General features: G+C 37.9%; 1 protein-coding gene across 2 annotated transcripts in view; it reads right to left on the reverse strand.

Moving 5' to 3' along the window:
- The window catches only part of ACSS3 (acyl-CoA synthetase short chain family member 3), a 353,512-nt gene that overhangs the window by 42,128 nt on the left and 289,017 nt on the right, over positions 1-22,367 (reverse strand). For both annotated transcript variants that reach the window (XM_062203158.1, XM_062203157.1), the window contains one exon: positions 21,680-21,783. In XM_062203158.1, the coding sequence (XP_062059142.1) occupies positions 21,680-21,783 (104 nt within the window). The remainder of the gene's footprint in view (positions 1-21,679; positions 21,784-22,367) is intronic.

The raw sequence follows: 22,367 nt of genomic DNA on the forward strand, positions 1-22,367 counted from the left end.
CAACCCCAGCTGTTGCAGCCAATTTTGAGGAGGGAACCAACAGATAGGCGATCTCTCTCTCTCTCTCTGCCTGTGTGTGTGTGTGTGTGTTATTCTTTCAAATAAGAAAATAAATCTTTTAAAAATGTTTGGCATTAGCTGTCTTAATAGTATGTACACAAAAATACACATACACACATTCAAGGGATTGACTGCCAAACCAAATATCCAAAGTAATCCAAAAAATTAACATTCATCTTCCTAAGTACTCAGGATAAATTTCATCAACTGTAGTCTCTACCATAATTTATCATACATTTATATCACTTGAAAATGATGGGGAGAATTTATTGCTGTTTTGTACCTTCTAGAGTAGTTTATTATTCATATTTTATGGATGGTGGATCATCTTGCATCAATAACTGAAGATTGACTGTTGAACATTAACACACAGTTCCTAAGCCACAGTCCAGAGCTTAAGATGCTAAGCCATATGGTCATCACTGAGGACGATCAGTAAGTGACAAGAACAGAGATTTCTGATGTTCAACAGACTTCTCAGATGTTTTCATATCGTGACCAAAACTGGGAAGGTATTTTATGAAATAACATTACTTCCCCCATAGCACAAATCAAAATACACACAGGAGTCCCTATGTTTGGGATCCACACAGCACTTTCCCCTTTGTCTTTCAAACACGACTTGGTGCTCCTCTCAGCTATCCTTCAGAACTCCTGTGAAAGACAAGAGCAGGAAGAATGAGAGGAGGAAGCAGCCTTGCAGAATAAGGTGCTTCTAGAAACCCACACAAACTAAAAGCACGGCCACAGGAACAGAAGCTGCTAAGACACATTAGGACAAGAGATAACCCCTCCAACGTGCTTCTATTCCATCACCCACCCTGGCAGAAAGTGGTTGCTAAAGTGTATTTACCTTAAAGGAATTTCTTGTTCAAGTTTAGTCTATTGATAGAGATACTCTAATTATCTGGAATATTACAATCTCTACAGTTCTTAACACCATAAGGCCTCCACAACTAGTCAACAGATCTGTAGTACCAAAAATGTAATATATAGGAGTGAAAGTGACATTTTGAGGTGACTGTTGATAGTCTTTGTCTCTACTGTTGAAGAACCATATGCTGTTCTTCTTACTATGTATTGAGTTCCTTTCTTAGTATAGGGTTAATCTTATGAGTATAAGGTAAACTGAAGGTAGATCACTGTAAAAATTGAGAGGGAATAAGAGCGGAAGGAGGAGGAAGGGTGGGAGCGTGAACAGGAGGCAGAGAAGGGTGGGAAGTGTCACTGTTTCCAAATCTGTACATATGAAACACAGAAAATTCATTTACCTTAAATAAAATTTTTAAAAAAAGAATCTACAAATGTACCTACCAAAGCTCTAGAATCTACCACCTAGAAAAGAAACAAACAGATAAAAAATTACCACAACCAAAACTGTAACTGCACAATTCCTCAGCTATCTCAGTGAGGATTCTTACAAAATATGTCAGCACTCTGTTCTGCCTGTCCTACCTGGAAAGGTGCAGAGTGGGAAGAGGCAGTGAGAATAAAATCTAATGTTAAATGGAGATGACAGCAGGGGTGGTAAAGCCCTGCAAGTATTCAGTGCCTAAGTAACCTGACACACACACTTCATGAGATTCCTAAACACATTTACTAAGTGGTAATGTCTTCAAGTTCTTTTTTTAAAAGATTAATTTATTTATTTGCAATTCAGTTGAGGTAGTGATCTCTTCCATCCTCTGGTTCATTCCATAAATAACTGCAATGAGTGAGACTGGACTAAGTCAAAATCAGGAACCAAGAACTCCATCGGGGTCTCCCATATTGGATGGGCAAGGATCCAGTCACCTGGTCGTCTTCTGCTGCTTTCCCTGGTGCACTAGCAGGGAGCTGGATCTGAAGTGGAGCAGCTAGGAATGGAATTAGTACTTGGATATGGGATGCTGATATCATGGGCAGTGGCTTAACCTTCTACGCCACAGTGCTGTCCCCTCTTTATAAATATTTTTATCTTATGCTGTTTAGTTACAGTTTATGATTAACAGGCATCTAAGAAAAATATACTTCTACATACTATTAATTTGTGAATTTAAGGCCAGTGAAAGGCATTATCCATTTAGGTTAGGAAGATAATAGATAAAGTAAATAATCTAAGTTTATACTCTGAACATTAATAATCTAAGTATCTTACTGAATTTATGTTAGGGATTGGAAAAAGAATATTGTCAGTGACGTGCCAAGGAGGTAATCAGACGAAATGGGAGTTCCTAGGATCCCAGTTGCAGTAAGACATCGTGGGACAAAAGTAGGATGAAAGAAAGACCATAAAAATTGCTACAGACATTTTGGTTTTTCTCTTTGCATTTCTGAATGTCCTGGAACCCAAAGACATCTACTTTGCATCATAATCATATACATGTATTCTCATACATTCATCCATGCAGACCTGATAAACATCCTGGCTCTCAAGCCAGTCCACCTGAGGAGCAGGCTTCTGGTTCAGGAAAATCCCCAGGAATGCTGCATTCCTACACTGAAATCCTGAGGACTCCCAACGCATCACTGCAAGGCTGTTCTAAAAACATCTGCTTCACACCACTCAGGCTATAATTAACTAGCAGTTATCCAGGGAGACAGGAAATTCATATGTCACGATACATTAAACAAACCAGAATGTTCTCTTGAAGAAGAGAACTGAACACTGAATTTGGAGATATGTTTGCAAACACACCTAACTTAACAAACACATAATGGTCAGCAAATCACCAACATAATTTTCATAGATATGAGAAAACCTTCCTGGAGGAAGGCAGAAAATTGAAGGCTGTGCAGAATGTCACAATGGTAAATTCAGTTTGCTTTTTTTTTTACTTTTAGTATAAACCTCACAGTATCCAGAATTCCTACCCTCACAGTATTTTAACTATCTCTCTACATTATTACACAGTGGATTACTACCTAAATAAATTTTCCCTAAAATTTCTAATACCTAAAGAAAAAAAAACATATTTTTTCAAAAGGAATTATGCTACATACAGTGTTAAGTGCTTTTTAAACATTGTGTTTAACTACGTGACTACAAAGAAAAAGATTCTTTATGCAGATGGAAATACTGAGCCCTAATCAAAAAACTTTAATTAAATCATCCTAATTCACATAGTTCTTTCAAAAGAGATGAATGCAATAAAGTACACCATTTCTGAGATTTACAGGTAGAATGGGAAAAGAAAAATACCCAGACTATATCTCAGCAGAGGAAGAAAAATTCTTGTGCCAGGGAGGGAGCCCAGTCTCACACATGGAAACTGATGTAGAAGTAGTACAAATTAACTATATCAGCAAATATTTAGTGAGCAACTGCTATCTGATAGGTAATGTTGTTAGAACCAAGGACTTAGTCACGAATCAAAGCAATTCAAATTCTTGCTTAATGGAGGGAAACAAACAATAATGATACACAAAAGCAAAATCCAAAGTCTGATGAAGACTGATAAATGCTAAAATGAAAAAGGAAAGCACAGCAAGGCATGAGATGTCGTGGGTAGAGGTTTCAATTTTATACTGGTTGAACAGAAGAGACCACCTTGAGAAAGAAGCATTTGAGTAAGCAGCTAAACACAAAAAATAGGACATGTAACACATAAACATGAAGGGGAAAAGGAAGCTAGAAGGGGAGAACCTCAAAGGCAAAGGTCCTGGGGTAGGTCTAAGCTTGCAGGGTTAGGGAACTGTGTGTCAATATATTAAAGCAGAATAAACCAAGGAAACTATTAATAGAAAATAAGACCAGAGAGACAGTGAGGAGACAGATCATATAAGACTATTTCAATATTATCATATGGCCTTAAGCTTTTAGTCTGAGTGATCTTGTAAGCTATTGAGGGCTTCCATACAAAAAGTTAACAAATTATATTAGGAGGAAATATTTGCAAGAGTTCAGAAATAGCCACAAACGTGTTCAATACACTACTGTTTAGAGTTTAGGTGATTATTCAAAAATAGTCATTATTCTATATTTATAAGTCAAAACATCTACAGCTTTGAAATTTACCCATAATGGTGGATTAAAGATGGCTGAGACTCTTCAACCATTTTCTATCAATAGAGAGGTTCTAATGTCCCTTCTCCTTAATTTGGATCATTTTTTGACTGCTTTCATGAACAGAGGAAGTGATGTGATATCAGGATCCAAGCACAGGTCATGAGACTCTTTGAATGTTGTCCTAGAACCACTAAGCCACCATATAAAACAGACAACACATGGCCCTGAATCAGCCAAGCTAAAACTGGTGTGCGCAGGCACGCCAGTCACCAATGCTAGTGCATGTTACCTTCTAGTCCTCCCCAGCAGGACAGGAAACCATCTTGAATCCTTCACACAAGCCCTTTCACTCCTGAATACGAGTTGTTCTCATCAAAAGGCATAGAGAACCAGAATCCCTGACAGATTTCTGCCTATGACTCACAATGTCATGAGATAGTTAATTTTTTTTAAGTCACTAGGTTTGGGAGTGATTTTTTGTTTGTTTGTTTAAAAGTATTATAGCTACTTGGAACACTTGTCATTGAAATATTACAAGATCTTTTTAAAAGATTTAGTGTGAGCCTCAAAAATAATTGTGTACATATTCACATGAAGACACTGTCCTCGTTTGCAGTTAAAATCATGTGATTTTTCTTATATGCCTAAGTTGTTTGCTTCAGTGGCTCCAAAGAGTTCAGTTCCTAACATTTTGTGCTCGAGACTTTGCAGCTGAAGTGTAAATATACACTCTGACGTGATTTTAGGCTCCTATTCTCATTACTAGAGTCAAAGATCTTAAAAAAAATAAGTAGAAAATTGCAGAATGCAATCCCAAAATGAACCACAGAGAAGACACTAGATGACTCCAGGCAAAGAACCATAGGGTATACTGTTATAATTCTATTACAAACTTCTTACTCAAGAATGATATATAAATGCTAATCCTTGACAAGTATTTCTGAATACATTCTACCCAATGAAATACATTTATTTTGGAGGAATAAAACGTTAAGGAAGGAAAAGACATTTCAAATAGAAAAAGAAACATGTACAGAGGTTCAGAAGATAAACCACCAGGGACTGCAAATTATTCAGAGAGCAAAGCTGGGGTTGGCAGGTGAACTAAGAGAGGTGAAAGAATACTAAGTCAAAGAGCTGAGCAGAGGCAGACTGCAATGTGCCTCCCATGCCATAGGAAGTTATGTGGATGCTGGTGCAGGAACAATGGGAGACCCGAGGAGCTTAGCAGACACAGTTTGTTCAAAATTGCATTATAGAAAAAGATTATCTGATTGCAAACTGGATCCCTGTACTGATGAAGATCCCAAGACAGGGAAAAAAATCAGATATTGGTTATCTAGTGAGTGAGCATCAACAGGAGGTAAGATCAAATTCCATTTATCCTCAGAATCAAAAAGTTTAGTGAATTGTTTGAACAGGAGTAAAGAGCAAGAGGGAGTACTCCAGGTTGAACCACAGGGTTTTGGCTAAAAATTTAAAGATAACACAGTAAGCAGAGTAGATCTGAGGAAGGATTGAGAAGAATAGCATGGTGGCAGTTCACAAATCCAGCTCTGTAAATAAGAGCTCCCACTGCAGCTGGCAATGTGCCATTCCACCTTCGCTGTGGCTCTGAAAATAGCACATTTAAGGAATATGGATTTAGAAGTTGGTAGCCCATGCTGAGAGCTCAAATCCAGGAAATAAATCAATTCAGCAGCCTGGCACTGCTGAGTCATATTAATCACAGCATCATGATGTGCATAGAAGCAATTTGTACAGAAACCATTCTCTCCACCTCCAAATCTATAGTGAGCTATAAATAACTTGAATAGTGGTAGCAAAAAGAAACCAGAAATAGTGAGAAACACACCAGCAGAAGAAAATCAATTTCATCTTTGTGTTCAGGAGAAGGCACAATTACAGTTTAAGACACTTAATGCAAAGTAGCCTACTTTTTTGTACTGAAAGCAGACCATTATTTTGAGCTAAGACACTGATCTTGTCTCACCTCTAGAGAGATGGTCTCTAACTGCATGATTCAGGGGAGAAGCCTGTAAGTAACCTCCAGGTCAATCAGATAAGAAATGCTGAATCAGAAAAGGAATGAGACAAAACTTGTTAAGAGAGGACCTTGGATATCCCAGTACAATAAGAGTTCTGGTTCTCAAGTTAAGAGCTAGCTCACCCCAGGGAACTATATCTTCTGTGGGTGTTTTTTTTTTTTTTTTTTTCCTTGTATGTAAGTCAAGCTCTTACATTCTAAATGTTCTTGAATCTGGATTATCTGCAACTCAGGATACTAAAGAAGGCCTTTACATTCACCATTATTCACAGGAAAAAAAAAATAAAAGGAAAATAATATTAAGTGCTGATTACAGACCAGTAACTCTGCTGGGTGATTTGAACATAGCTCCCTTCCTTTAAAGCTTTCTACAAGCCCGGGAGGAAGCTTACCAGTAGAAGATCAAGGTTTTGCCTATGGTTATGGAGGAAGTGGCTGAACTAGGATTTAAGTGCAGTCCTACTGGGATTCAACATCACTTTTCACTACCTGCTGTGTTTTTCCAAGGAGAATAGTCACTTGCTGTTTTCCAAATTAAAACTGACAGCACAGAGAATTTGGAGCCATTCTGTGGGGCCAATGGACCCCAGTGCAGCAGTTTTAAGGGGAATCAAATTTCCAGACTACAAGGTTCCTCAAGGGAAGATTCAGTCACTTGGGCTTGTGAGGGTAGATAAAAACATGACACATTTCCATCTTTCTAGGGTGTAACTCAACGTGATCTTGCCAAGAGCAGGAGAACTGGAATGGATGATATTTCAAAGACAAAAGTTAATTTTATAGTATTAATCAATTTCTCAGTGTTGTCTCATCAAAACATTAACACTAATACAACACTGAACACAAATAGTGCTTCTAAAAACAATTATATACCCCCAAACTAATTCATGTGATGCTATTCAAAAAGAAAGACTTTAATGCTCTTTCTTGGCCGGCGCCATGGCTTAACAGGCTAATCCTCCGCCTCGAGGCGCCAGCACACCAGGTTCTAGTCCCGGTTGGGGCATCGGATTCTATCCCAGTGGCCCCTCTTCCAGGCCAGCTCTCTGCTATGGCCCGGGAAGGCAGTGGAGGATGGCCCAAGTGCTTGGGCCCTGCACCCGCATGGGAGACCAGGAGAAGCACCCGGCTCCTGGCTTTGGATCAGCGCGATGCGCCGGCCACAGCGGCCATTGGAGGGTGAACCAACAGTAAAGGAAGACCTTTCTCTCTGTCTCTCTCTCACTATCCACTCTGCCTGTCAAAAAAAAAAATAAATAAATAAGCTCTTTCTACAGCATGTTATGAAGGTGACAATGCTCGATTCAATGACTGCTATTAGATTTGGGAGTTCACTTTCATATAGATTAATGATTTGTAAGCATTCACTTTAAAAAGAGAAAGCCTCATCAAACATGCCTTACATTTAACACAGATTATTCTTTCCACAAACCAAATTCATGCAGCCTACACCTTTAACCTTCTGCTTCTCAAATTATCAGGAAAAATCACCTACTTCTAAGTAATGAGTTCTATTATAAATGAGAAGAAAACATGCTGTTACCAGGCAACGATGATGACGTCAAGACATTTTTCCCTCTCACCAGATGGATACTGTCACAGCATCTCTAGCTGCACATTGCTGACATGACACCATGTCTATAGAACTGTTTTTCCCCTAATCACAACTTCTTATATTATACTATTTAGAATATTGTTCCTATGAATGATGAAAAGATTGAACTTATTTCTATTTATTAAATTGTGAAAAATAAAAATTCATCAGAGAATAGTGATGCATTCAATTTACTGAAAGACTGCATCCATTTTACTACTTGAAAATAGCGTGGGCTATCTCTGAGGTGGGTGGGGAAACCTGGTCATTGGGCAATTCCTATGCCAATTATTCAGTCCAAATCTGCTCTTTGTGTTTCACCGAGTACACATTACACTAGTTCAACCCATTGTCTTTGAAAATAGAGGCATGTATTTTAAAGACAGACTACCACCACAGCCCAAATTTGACAGACTCAAATTACTGAGTAAACTCCAGAAGCACAGAAGGACAAAGATTTTAATGACAAAACTAAAAAGCAGCTTGAATGTACACAGAGATATCTTGCCTCCAGATCTGCAACAGAGAAATGTTTGCTAGTGCCTCCTGTGGCACTCAAACCACAAAGAGTGAGTTTTTCAATAATTAAAAATAGTGTTCTCGAGGTTCATGCAACGCGAAGATACCTTGCTACTTGTCACATCAGCAACATAGGGCCTCTCATATTTTAGCCTATGGAAAGCATTTGATAGTAAAATATAAAGGCTTCTTCATGGGACACACAAATTAGAAGAAGTCACAAGTCGCCCATCTAGCACATGGTTTTAAAATATTTAAAAAGAAAAGAAGAAAGAAGAAATAACAAGTGTCACAAAGCTTCCAGGTTGAATTCCATGAATAAGGAAAACTCTTATTAAATGTTAAATGTAGAACTACAGATGAAAAGGTTGAAATCCCTCTACTATAAGCATATCAACAGAGACATAGGACAGCAGAATGTGTGAAAATCTAATGGCTACAAATAAAGGGGATCATTTAGAGGAAAAAATTGACTTATTAGACTTATTAGAGTTTGATACTCTACCTATCAAATCCTCAACTCTCAGCTAAGTGTTTCATGATAAGTTAACTTAAGAAAAATGAGACCATGCTCTGGTTGTGCCAAAGCATTTTACAAAAAAGATAGGTGCTTAGGATAATTTTTTTTATCAAAATGGAATAAATTATTCTATTTTTGTGCCAGCATTTTGGCATAGATGGTTGAACCACTGCACATGAAGCTGACAGCATATATGGGCACCAGTTCAAGTCCCGGCTGCTCCACTTCTCATACAGCTCCCTGATAATGTGCCTAGGAAAGCAGTAAAAGATGGTCCAAGTACTTGGGCCCATGCACCAACGTAGGAGACCCAGATGGAGTTTCAGCCCTGGCCATTGCGGCCATTTGAGGAGTGAACCAAGGATGGAAGATCTCTCTGTCTCTCACCTAAACTCTGGTTTTCAAATAAACAAATAAATCTTTGTTTAAAAAATTGTCCTATTTTGTGGATTTCATTCTTGAAAATATATTGCTGTCTTTATTTTTTATATTTGAAAGGCAGATTGACAGAGGAAGAGGGAGTGAGAGTGAGAGCCAAAGTGAGGGCAAGAGTAATCTTCCAACTGATGGTTCACTCCTCAAATGCCTGCAAGATCTGGGACTGGGCCAGGCCAAAGCCAGGAATGAGAAACTCCCATCCAGCTCTCCCATGTTAGTGGCTGGACCTAAAGTACTTAAGCCATCATCTGCTATCCCCCAGGTTGCTCATTAGCAGGAAGTATTACTATCCTTAGAAAACACCTCAGGAAAATGGATCCTCTCCAGGTAAGTTTTGAGTGATAAAGCATGAATTAGGTCAGCATTGTCAACTTTTGTGGCTAAAACTCCTATCTAAGTTCCAAGCTTTCAGGAATTGTATCCCACCAAACTGTGCTAAAATTGAAGGACCCAAAGCTGGCGGGGTCCTGGGTAGCACCCTGGGGACCCAGAAATTCAGACTCCGGACACCGGCGATGCAAACACAAGAGGCGGTTTATTTACGTTTTGCGCAAAACGGACCCCTCCCTCCTGAGAGAGTGAGGTGCCGGACGAGGGTTACAGGCAGTATTTAAAGGCAAAAACCACAAAATTATCTTAAGCAAGTAAGTACAAAGGGGAAGGGGGTTTTTGTTTACAGCAGTTTCACTTATCTTAGTATACAGCAGTTCTACTTATCTTAGTACACATCAGTTTTACTTATCTTAACCATTGCACAAGGGGGGTTTCCAAACTGGTATTCCCTGTTATCTGCTAAGTTGCAGTTTCCCAGAAACTGACCTTTCTTGAAGCTTTCTAACTGACCTTTCTTGAAACTTCCTTGTTTTTCAGCAGGTTAGGCTCTGGTAAATTTTCACAATTTTCACAAGTCCTTCAAAATAAGGATTTTCAAGGCAAGTGATCTTGACACATTTTAATAACATGTTATTAGGGTGCCTGTGGCCCTTAGTTTTGATTTAAGAACTAGTGTTATTAATGAAGTTGAATCCAATTTAATAAAATCCAGAATTATCAATTTTTTCTTAAGAATGAGGATTTAGGCTATAGAAACACTGTATTGACTTCAGAACTGAAGTTTCAATTAAAAGTGCAGCCATTCAATAATTATGAAAAGAAGTACTCTCATTACTACACCATATATGAACGCAACAAAAATGGCCCAAGGCATGTAAAGTAAGATCAATAACTACAGTCATCACCGATGTCTCAGTCCATTCGGTGACTACAATCTCGTCATTGAAACCCTTCCGGCTGGCGCCGTGGCTCACTAGGCTAATCCTCCGCCTTGCGGCGCCGGCACACCGGGTTCTAGTCCCGGTCGGGGCACCGATCCTGTCCCGGTTGCCCCTCTTCCAGGCCAGCTCTCTGCTGTGGCCAGGGAGTGCAGTGGAGGATGGCCCAAGTCCTTGGGCCCTGCACCCCATGGGAGACCAGGATAAGCACCTGGCTCCTGCCATCGGATCAGCGCGGTGCGCCGGCCGCAGCGCGCCTACCGCGGCGGCCATTGGAGGGTGAACCAACGGCAAAAAGGAAGACCTTTCTCTCTGTCTCTCTCTCACTGTCCACTCTGCCTGTCAAAAAATAAAAAAAATAAAAAAAAAAAAACCCTTCCTTAGTGTCTGAAAAACTCTATGAAAAATTTTATTCTTAAAGTAATGAAAAATAAAAACAAACAAACAAAAAAACACAGTGCTGATCAAACTGGTAGTCATTACCTCATTCAATTACATCATCATTACTGGTAAATTGAACACTTTCAAATACTTTTAACATAAGCTCTACATCTTCTGATGGGAATTACAGAGTTTCTTGCCATAAGGTGGAGAGACTCTTCAATTCTGTTTAACTAAAAAAAAAATTTTTTACTGTTTTCCCTTATAAAAGTCATTACAGAACTTTAGTATCCTAGCTTTGTAGTTATTGTCTTTAATTAACTAAGCAGTGGAAAATCAAAGAGAATCACTTAGGATTAAGTAACATTAAAAACAGACTCCAAAGTGTGTTGTTACAATCATTTCTAAACCAATACCATATCATGAAGCAAACAGAAAGAAGGAAACAAGGAAGGAATTGGGCAGAAGTCTCAAAAAGAAATAAGGTCTACTGTGTTTGAATGTTTATAATTAGTCTGTGAAATTTAAGGCTACTTTTTGATATTAGGTAATTTATTCATAAAATAAAGATTTCCTATATAGTCAATTACACACATCAGAAATCCCTGCAAAGGACAACATGCATTTCTCTGACAGTTCATCCCTTCTAAAATCAGGCTCCTGTCTCATTTGAGGAAAAGCTCCTCTGAGTACTTAAAACAAGCCCTGGCAATTCAGTGTTTTTTCTGAAGATTATACAACTGAGGAAAATGACATTTTGACTGTTCATTATTTTGTACATGAATTACCATATTTTAATGGAACAATTATCTATTCCATTACTCTTTCCTTTTAAAATTATGATTGTAGAACCTCCATTTCTCTATCTCTATATAAAAAAGAAAAAAAAAGTCAGTCAATAATCCAATAATCCAGATGTTTTTAATTATTTCATAGCTATTACTGTGAAACTAAAGTATCTAAGTGAATGACAATTAGCTTCTTCTGCAGATTTATGAATCAACTAAATACAAACCTCCTCTCTAAATTAGCATGGCTAATATCCTTCTGAGAGCATTAATGTTTATATTATTACAATCCAAAGCAAAAGTTCAATGCTTCAGTGGTTTTGAAGAGTGACAATTCTTTTTTGAGATGCTCCTTTGAAGGGTGGAGGGTACTGATCTGCTCTTGTATTTTCCACAGGTTAGCTCCCAATTTAGAATATTTGATATTTAAATCAAATTTTGGTCAAACTATACAATACCTTCTTATAATCCAAGTCAATTTATATTCAGTTATTTTTGTTGCTGAACACAAAATTATACATTACGGTTTATAAATGGCTCATTTGTACATATGTACTAATGAAATCAGAGCAAATTTATGCATACTTATTAAAGAAGTTTCACAAAAGTATTCAAATGTATTACAAATATCAATTTGTAAGTCTAAGTCAATAATAAGAAAGAGGGATGCTGTAGAAAATACGAAATTTGAAAATAAATACAAGTATTCTTTGGTCACAGCTTGAGCTTTCCTTAAACATATATCAAGTGTTTCCTAGAACACCTCTTGGAAAATTAAAATTGTCGCCAACTAATTCATGAGTATTTATAAAAAAAAAAAAAGATTTTTTTTTCTCTTTTCCTGGGAGTTAATAAAAACCCAAACAGTTCTTTCTCTTTTCCTCTGGTGATTAAATATTAATGTGATAGTATGTTAAGAAAATATAATGGCTGCAAGTGCTAAACTTCAGTTTTACTCTAGTTACTGAAGTATGGAAACTTGAAAATGATGACAAGCACATCTAAGAAAATGAATCAATAGTCTAACCAGATTTTCTGTTAGTAGCTGACAGCTGCATCACTAAGACAAAATTATTTGACAAAACATAAAATTAGTTCACTACCTATCCACCTATATACATGTCTGTGTAGTTTAATTGGACAGATTGCACAATGAAACAAAATTGAATGGTAGAGACAGAAAAAGGAAAATCAGTCATTTTTTCAGTCTAAGTCTACTGTCTTCCACGGTAATGAGCTAGCATCCAACTTACAGTGACAGCACACTGGCATAATGTGGCTATCAATTTTTCTGTATCAGAAAAATTGACGTTTCACATGAAACTCAAGTTTCACCAGAAATTCTATATCCTTGTTCCACGGACATTCAGTGAGCTTCCATGTAAGTCTGAATGCACTAACTACATATATCTATACAGAGTATTATGTACAAAGATATCCTTAAAAATAAAAGAATCACAAGTTTATTTATGAAGATTATGGTTTCCTTCAACAAACCTCAAACTGGTTACGTTTAAGGGGAACAATGAAACCCTTCAGTAAGCATTTGTGTAAGCTCCTTTGGGAATGGAAAGTAGTCCTTCAATGTTGACCAACTAAGAAAAACCATATCAAAGAAGATAAGGCATTTTCCAGTTCATGGAAAATAATTGTTAAAACATTCTTGGCCAATCAGGAATAGATACAACAATGCTATAAATACTCTTCCTACAGAGAAAGTAATTCTTTACTTATTTTTATGTATTTCTATAAAGAATTGATCTTTCTCCAGATTCAGTCTTATCTTCTGTATTTTCTAATTATAAATCTGAACTTTAAGTAATTTTTAATTTTGTAAATAAACCCAGACAGGATAAAAATTCCATATATGATTTTCATAAAATAAAAGGAACACTCCTCCTGCTCTGATCATTTTATATTTTATATTACAAAGGATATAGAAACCTCATTTTTCCAAAGAATGATAGTCAAGGATATACTATGAAAGCATAATTTATCAGAATCAGAAAGATCTAAAACATCAAACACTGAACTTCAGCTTTAGAAATTCACTTGACCTTATAGACTATAATCATTTTAAGAAGTCAAATCTAATTTTTGCATATCAATTATAGCAATTTTAATTCAAATTTTATATTCCTTCTCAGATGCTCGTAAAAGCAGATACTAAAAAGAATAATATAAAAAGGGCTGATCCAATTCATTTAACTAAGTGGGACTGAACTGAAATATATATGTGTGAAGGCTATTAGGTTTCCATAATTCATAGATACATACCAAGGGTCAAAAGGACAAAAGCTCTATACTCAGTAAGGAAAAATTCAGGTTTTAGATAATCTACACTTCCACATATGTATGCAGCTATTCCCTAAAAGCAGCAGCAGAAAGGTTTTTATTTTCCTGTTTTTTTTTTCAAAATCTGTATTTTATCCACTTAACATGAAATTTTTTTCCTCCAAGATCACTTACTTACTCTGAGAAAAATTTAAAGGATAAAAAAGGGACTGGCATTGTGGCAGACCAGGAAAAGCCGCCACCAGAGACATTGGCATCCCATTGGGGTGCCAGTTGAGTCCTGGCTGTTCCATCTCCAATCCAGCTCTCTGTTAATACACCTGGGAAAGCAGCCCCTGTACCCATGTGGGAGACCTGGAAGAAGCTCCTGGCTCCTGGATTCAGTCTGGCACAGACCTGGCTGTTTTGGCCATTTGGGGAGTAAACCAGAGGATGGAAGACCTCTCTGTCTATCTTTCCCTCTCTAATAAATAACAATAAATCTTTAAAAAAATAAACAAAGTAAGTTACATATATGAAGGATCTTCAAAAGATCCATTAGAAATACATATTATAGGGAGCGGCAAGATGGAGGAATAGGAAGGGAGCACATTGATAGTTCAGCAAGACACACAGGTTAATAAAAGTGGAGATACTGCAGGGTCAAGGAAGAGTAGGGGAAGAAACAGCAGCAGAAACTCTTCCGGAACTAGTGATTCACAGTGGACCTGCGTGGAGAGCGTGGGAGCAAAAGTTCGGGACACCAGCGGCAGACTCAATGCACCAGCGCTAGAACGCGAGGTGAGCCGAACCTCCATAGCCCGAGACACCAGCGGGCAAGCAGAAAGAGGAGACTAGAGGGAACGAGGCTTGAAACTCCGTGGGGAAAAGTTCACCAGGCTAACTAGAAGAGAGAGAGGAAAAAAAAAGAAAAAAAGTGACCGATACGGACACAAGTTTCTCTCCCTCCACTCACCCCTCAAAGGCGAGCAAGACAAAGAGCAGGCGCCATTTTGGACATACGTCATAAGCAGGGCGACCTCAGGTCTGCACCGGCCCTGAGCCTAGCAGAAAAACCTGACTCTGGGGGGAGGGGTGAAATAACAGGAGATTAGCATCTAACTTGGCAACCCAGTGGGAGACTGCAGGAGAATTGGAGCCCACACTGAGGGCAGCAGAGATTCCCTGTGTGGTCCTTGGGAAAGAGCTTCCAATCTCTGGCTCCTGTGGCTATATCATTTGCCTGCTAACTACCTCCAATTAAGTTCAGCTGTGCGGAATTACTTCCCTTTTGAATCAAAAAAAGAGAGAGAGATTTACCACACCTAACCTGGGAGTGTCATCTTTGACACACCCTCAACCCTGAGGAACCAAACACAGCTCTCAGTCCACACTTATCTCAAGCCTCTAAGGCTCCACCGAAAGCAGACAGTCCACTTAATATAGAGCCATAGCGTAACAAGAAAAAACACCACAGTGAAGAAACCAAATATTTCCAACATGCCATACAACAAATGCAAAAACCGAGGTAACAAGAACAAGGAAGACACTATGACACCCCCAAATGAAAAAGACACCCCAATTCAAGATTATGAAGATGATGAGATAGAAAAAATGCAAGAAGCAGATCTCAAAAAATTGATAAGAACATTAAGAAGTTCTCAAAAACAAATTCTTGAACTACAGAAATCCTTCATGGACAAGATAGAAAATCTCTCTCGTGAAAATGAAATATTAAGGAGGAATCAAAATGAAATGAAACAACTAGTAGAACATGAAACTGTGATAGTGACAAAAAACCACAATGAAATGAAGAACTCAATAGATCAAATGACAAACACATTAGAGAACCTTAAAAACAGAATGGGCAAAGCAGAAGAGAGAATATCAGACTTAGAAGACAGAGAACAGGAAAGGAAACAGGCAAACCAAAGAAAAGAAGAAGAAATTAGAAATCTACAAAATATTGTCGGGAATCTACAGGATACTACTAAAAAACCCAACATTCGGGTTCTAGGAGTTCCTGAAGGCATGGAGAGGGAGAAAGGATTAGAAGGCATTTTCAGTGAGATACTAGCAGAAAATTTCCCAGGTTTGGAGAAGGACAGAGGCATCTTAGTACAGGAAGCTTATAGAACCCCTAATAAACATGACCAAAAGAGATCCTCACCACGACATGTTGTAATCAAACTCACCACAGTGAAACATAAAGAAAAGATTCTAAAAGGTGCAAGAGAGAAACGTCAGATTACTCTCAGAGGATCTCCAATTAGACTCACAGCAGACTTCTCATCAGAAACCCTACAAGCTAGAAGGGAATGGCGAGATATAGCCCAGGTACTAAGAGAGAAAAACTGCCAGCCCAGAATATTATATCCTGCAAAGCTCTCATTTGTGAATGAAGGTGAAATTAAGACTTTTCATAGCAAACAGAAACTGAAAGAATTTGTTGCCACTCATCCTGCCCTGCAAAAGATGCTTAAAGATGTGTTACACACAGAAACACAGAAACATGGTCACCAATATGAAAGAAGGTAAAGGAAGGAAACCTCACAGCAAAAGATCACAGGAAGCTCAATTTCTCTTTGACATAGAATTAAACTCTGATGCTCTGTTAAAGCAATGTGTTAAAGTAATCTAAAAACAAAAAGCAATTCAAATCAATTGTCAATCTACAAAAAGAGTTAAAGATTTTAAAAGCTATTATTAAAATTGCTATATTGGTCTATTATGCTATGTTATATGTGTGTACATATTGTATGTCCACATAGGAAATTTTATTAAGAGTTTTATTTTAAATGGCTTATAGATAAGATTGCCCATAAATTTAAGCTGCTAAAATCAATCAAAGATACATTTTAATTTGAGTGACCTGAATCTGTGTATCATATGTTTTAAACTTGTTGGTAGAAAGAAACTAAAAACATTTTAGATGGTTGTGCTTAAGTTTACTGGTTAAACAAACTACACCATGTTAGATATTTAAGAGGTGTTTTCAAATACATGATTCTTAAAATTTATAGAAGGCATTGGACCTTCTGGTAAATGTTTTCTTAAGTTGTTATCTAATGGTTGAAACGGTTTGCTAAGTATTCATGTGATATTGCTATTGTCAGCAAGCGATCTAGGACTTGCTCCCTCATTTCTCTATTCTAAGCCCAACTTGTTCTTTCATTTCTCTATTCTCTTCAAGGTAGGAAACTAATTCTATTATGAAGGAATCTGTAGGATGCACAATTTAATCTTTAGACCTTATAAAAGAGATGGCTAACATTTTTCTGTAATAGCATAGCCAAAATAAGAACTTAAATAATAATCTCATAGCTTGATTCACTTTGCCATTAGCGAAGTATACAGTAAGTAGAAAAAACCTCCCTTTCAGACCAAAGGGAAAGAAAGTTTTAAAGTGAGAATATAATTTTCCTCATGGGCATTGTCTACCTTAGAAAAACTACTACAGAACATGCCTGTGACTATAGACTTGTAGTTCAGGCCACCGAAGTTTAGAGATGGGATACGGGCACTCCCTTGACTTGCATCCTCTGGTCTGCTTTAACACAAACCAGGAGGAAAAGAAAGCTAGGCATCAGAAGCAATGGGTGGCAGGCCTATTAATGGCTGATCTGTACAGTGATCTGCCCTCAAGGAGACCCAACAGGCCAGTCCACTGCAGTGGCTTTCAATGTGGTAAGCCTGGGCTTCAGCAGAAGTCAGCTTGTGAAGAGCCCTGGCAGCTCTGCCAAGAGTTGGATCATTGGAAATGGACCTGCCCTGGAGTCGAAGGATGCCCAGGTCAGAGCCACAGATCTTATTGGCTCTAAGCTGAAAAGCCCTTCACTCAGCCCAACTTCCAAAGTGACCACTGCAGCTGAGGGGACGGCCAAGTGGGGTCAGCAACATTGCAGGCAGAACTGTACATTTCTTGTTAGAGATGCCCCCTGCCTTTACCTGGCCAGCTCTCCTCCCAGCCCAGCCAAGTAATGAAAGTCAACAGAGTGCCTTCCCCTAGGAGGTTCACACCTCCCTTAGGATATACCCCATGTGAAGAGATAGATAGGTCTGGGCCTCTTAACTTACAAGGCCTAAAGCCCAACAGATTATTATCAAGCCCCTTCTATCAGGTTCTATTTGCCTCTCAATCAGAAAACCTAATTGTAGCTTAGACAGCACCTTTCTTAGCACATCTAATAATGACTCTGTCCTTTGTTCTAGACCCTGTCTAGCACACTTGGGCCTCATTCCTTTGTAATCATAACCTCTACTCTACCACCAATGGCTCTACTCCCAACCTGTGTGTACTGATGGTCCTCTTCCCCACTTAATGCTGTATAATTGTTCAAACCTGGTAAATGCCACTCTTAGGATCATTGGTTACTATCCTCACTCTGTCTTTTATGACCTTGTCTAAATATGATCAGAGTCAGCAAACTTGGAAGGCTTCCATAGCCTTGGCAACTCATGACGACAGCCTAAGGTGGTTACTGGCGCCATAAACTAGAGTGTCAATTTATTGGGTCAACAACAAGAGCCACTGTGCACTTGCTCCTCATGTGGGATCTCTGTCCTTAATGTACTGTACATTTTGATTTAATGCTATAACTAGTACTCAAACAGTATGTTTCACTTTGTGTTTCTATGTGGGTGCAAACTGTTGAAATCTTTATACTAAATTGATCTTCTGTATATAAAGAGAATTGAAAATGAATCTTGATGTGAATGGAAGGGGAGAGGGAGTGGGAGAGGGGAGGGTTGTGGGTGGGAGGGAAGTTATGGGAGGGGGAAGCCATTGTAATCCACAAGCTGTACACTGGAAATTTATATTCATTAAATAAATGTTAAAAAAAAAGAAATACATATTATAAAAAAAAACTACACAAAGATTTCAAAACTTTTCACAGCCATCAAATTTATACTAACTTGTTCTGACTTGTTTGAGAAGGACTGAGGCATTAAGAAGGATAGGATATCAGTTTGAAAGGACCCTCTATCAGAACAACATGAATTCTGCTAAAATTCAGACAAGAACAAACATCAAATTTATGATGAGGCCTGGGTAGAAAAACCATTAAATCACTGAGGCATTATGAAAAGTTTATGGGGAAAACACCCCAGAAGAATCAGCAATTTACAAATGGTTAACTCATTTTAAGAAGAGGATGAGACAATGTTCAAGACAAAGCCAACAGCAAAATATCACCCACATCAATTTGCAAAGAAAATTAATCTTGACAAGGACAAATTGACAAGGATTGATAGCTGACAACTAAAACAATGACCAATACCATCAACATCTCAACTGGTTTAGCTTACACAATTCTGAATGAAAAGTTAGAGTTGGACATGCATTCTGCTGAGCGCCAAAATAGTTGCACCAGTGTTCCTGGTAATTTCTTTCATTAAACAAGGGCAGTTTTATAAGAGCCGTGAGGAGAAATCATTAGGTATCTATTCTTCTAGCCCTGAGTTATCTCTAACTTTTTTATTTCTTCATATTTAAAAAGCCTTTAAGAACATAAAGAGACTTCATAGACATGATTAAAATATAATACCATGCATCTTCTCTGACCACAATGGAAAGAAACTGGAAATCAACAACTCAAGACACTACAGAGCATATGCAAACACATGGGGACTGAACAACATGCTCCTGAATGAACAGTAGGTCATAGAAGAAATCAAAAAATTTCTGGAAATGAATGAGGATGACAATGTATCAAATCAAATTTTAGGGGATACAACAAAAGCAGTATTAAGAGGGAAGTTTACAGCAACTGGCGACTATGTGAAGAAATTGGAAAGGTACCAAATAAATGAGCTATCAATGCATCTCAAAGATCTAGAGAAAAAACAGCTAACCAAACCCAAAACTAATAGGAAAAAAATAAATAATTAAAATTAAAGAAGAAATAAAATTGAAACAACAACAGCAAAAAAGAAAAGATCAGCAAAATGAACAAAATGAAGAACTGGTTTTTTGAAAAAACAAACATTGATAAGCCATTGGCCCAACTAACCAAAAAAAAAAAAAAAAAAAAAAGAGAGAGAGAGAGAGAGAGAATCTGCAAATCAATAAAATCAGAGATTAAAGAGGAAATAAAACAATAGATACCACAGAAATAAAAAGAATCAGGAATTACTACAAACAGCTGTACACCAACAAATTGGGAAACCTAGAGGAAATGGATAGATTCCTGGACAAATACAATCTACCAAAATTGAGTCATTAAAACATAGATAACCTAAACAAACCAGTAACAAAGGTGGAAATTGAATCAGTAATAAACACCCTCCCAACAAAGGCCAGGATCGGATAGTTTTACTCCCACATTCTACCAGACATTTAAAAAGAACTCCAATTCTTCTCAAGATATTCAAAACAATTGAAAGGGAAGGAATCCTCCCTAACTCCTTTTATGAAGCATCACCTTAACTCATAAACCTGAAAATGATACAACACAAAAAGGTAACTATGGGCCAATATCCCTGAGAAACAAAGATGCAAAAATCAACAACAAAATACTAGCTAAGCAAATCTGGTAACACATCAGCAAGATCATTCACCTGGACAAAGTGGGATTTATCTCTGGTAGGCAGGGATGGTTCAACATTCACAAATCAATAAATGTGATATATCACATTAACAGACTGAACAAAATGCAGATAAAGCATTTGATAAATTACAACATCCTTTCATGATGAAAACTTTAATTGGTTATTGAATGAACATTTCTCAACATAATCAAGGCCGCTTATGAGAAACCCATGGTCAGCATCTTACTGAATGAGAAAAAGTTGGAAGCATTGCCCCTAACATTCAGAACCAAACAAGGCTGCCCACTGTCACCGCTGCTATTTAATATAGTCCTGGAAGTTTTAGCCAGAGCCACTAGGTAAGAAAAAGAAATGAAAGGGCTACAAATTGAAAAAGAGGGAGTCAAACTATCCCTATTTGCAGATGACATGATTCTATATATAGGGGATCCAAAAGACCACTGAGAGACTATTAGAACTCATACAAGAGTTTGGTAAAGTGGCAGGACATAAAATTAACACACAAAAGTCATTAGTCTTTGTATACACAGCCAATGACATGGCTGCGAATGAACTTCTAAGAGTAGCCCCATTCACAATATCTGCAAAAAATTAAATATCTTGGAATACATTTAGGAATGTACTAAATGGCTGATGTCACTTAAAATCTGTCCTGAGCTTGATGGAGTTTATGTTGAGAAAATAAAATTTGTATTTTTCTTTTTCATCCTTTAATTACATTTTCCACATAGTTTTTGAAGTTTCTGCCTTGAATGCTAAAAAAGAGATTTGACTTTACATAATACAAGAAGTCTGACAGAAAATCCTATGAGAGGAACAATGCTTTTAAAAAGTACTCTGGACTCATTATGCAGGGTTATATAAAAAAGCAGAGAAAACAAATTTGACAGATGAGAATACTTTAAATCAAGGCAGATAATGTCACCATCCCAGCTCAAAAGCAATGGGAGCCCTAAATGTTGGATGAAGCAAACAGACATGTGAAAAGAGAACCAGAGATTTATAAGTCTGCTGAATACAGGAAACAAGAGAAAATAAAGAAGTCTTTAGTACTTTAAAACTAGGTACCTAGCAAACAGTGTCATGAATGTCACTTATAAAGACATGACTAATGATACAACAGTTGAACAGTGAACCACCTGCATCTCACCTTTGTGCCTCATGGCCTTTGTCAGGATCTCCTCTAATCCTTGCAGTGCTTTTGAGCATTTCTGCCATGTTTATGTACATGCTTGGAAAACACTCACCAGTCTGCCACCAGTGATCCAGCACAGGTACTCGGAAGACCTTTTTGGACCACTCCAGAGTCTCCACATCACATCGTTCTCCAGCCACAAATAATGTTTTGAACCTGAATGTAAGAGAGACCGTAAATTATTCCTTCAAAATGAATAAGGTAATATCAAATTTATTTAAAGTATTTATTTGAGAGGTACAGTTATGGAAAGGGAGAGGGAGGGGAAGAGGGGGAGAGGGGGAGAGAGAGAGAGAAAGGTCTTCTATCCACTTGTTCACTCCCCAAATGGCCCCAATGGGCTGGGCCAAGGAAGCCAGGAGCTTCTTCTGGTTCTCCCATGCGAGTGCAGGGGCCTAAGCACTTGGACCATCTTCCACTGCTTTTCCAGGCCATAAGCAGAGAGCTGGATCACAAGAGAGTATCCAGAACACAAATCAGCGCCCATATGGGATGCCAGCAACACAGGCATAAGCTTAGCCTATTGCCCCTCAGTGCCAGCTCTGATCTCACATTTTGAAATATAAACACATAAATTTTATCTGAAGAAAGTAGCCATATTACATGTGTATCATACTGCAGAATGACAAAAGATACTACTTGTTTGGGACCAGACATAACCAAATCCACACCATTGAACTAGACTGTGATGCTTCAAAAATCAGAATCCACAATTCAGAAAGTCAGGGTTGAGAAGAACA

The sequence above is a fragment of the Lepus europaeus genome, chromosome 10 (genome assembly GCF_033115175.1).
Source record: "Lepus europaeus isolate LE1 chromosome 10, mLepTim1.pri, whole genome shotgun sequence".
Lineage (NCBI taxonomy): Eukaryota > Metazoa > Chordata > Mammalia > Lagomorpha > Leporidae > Lepus > Lepus europaeus.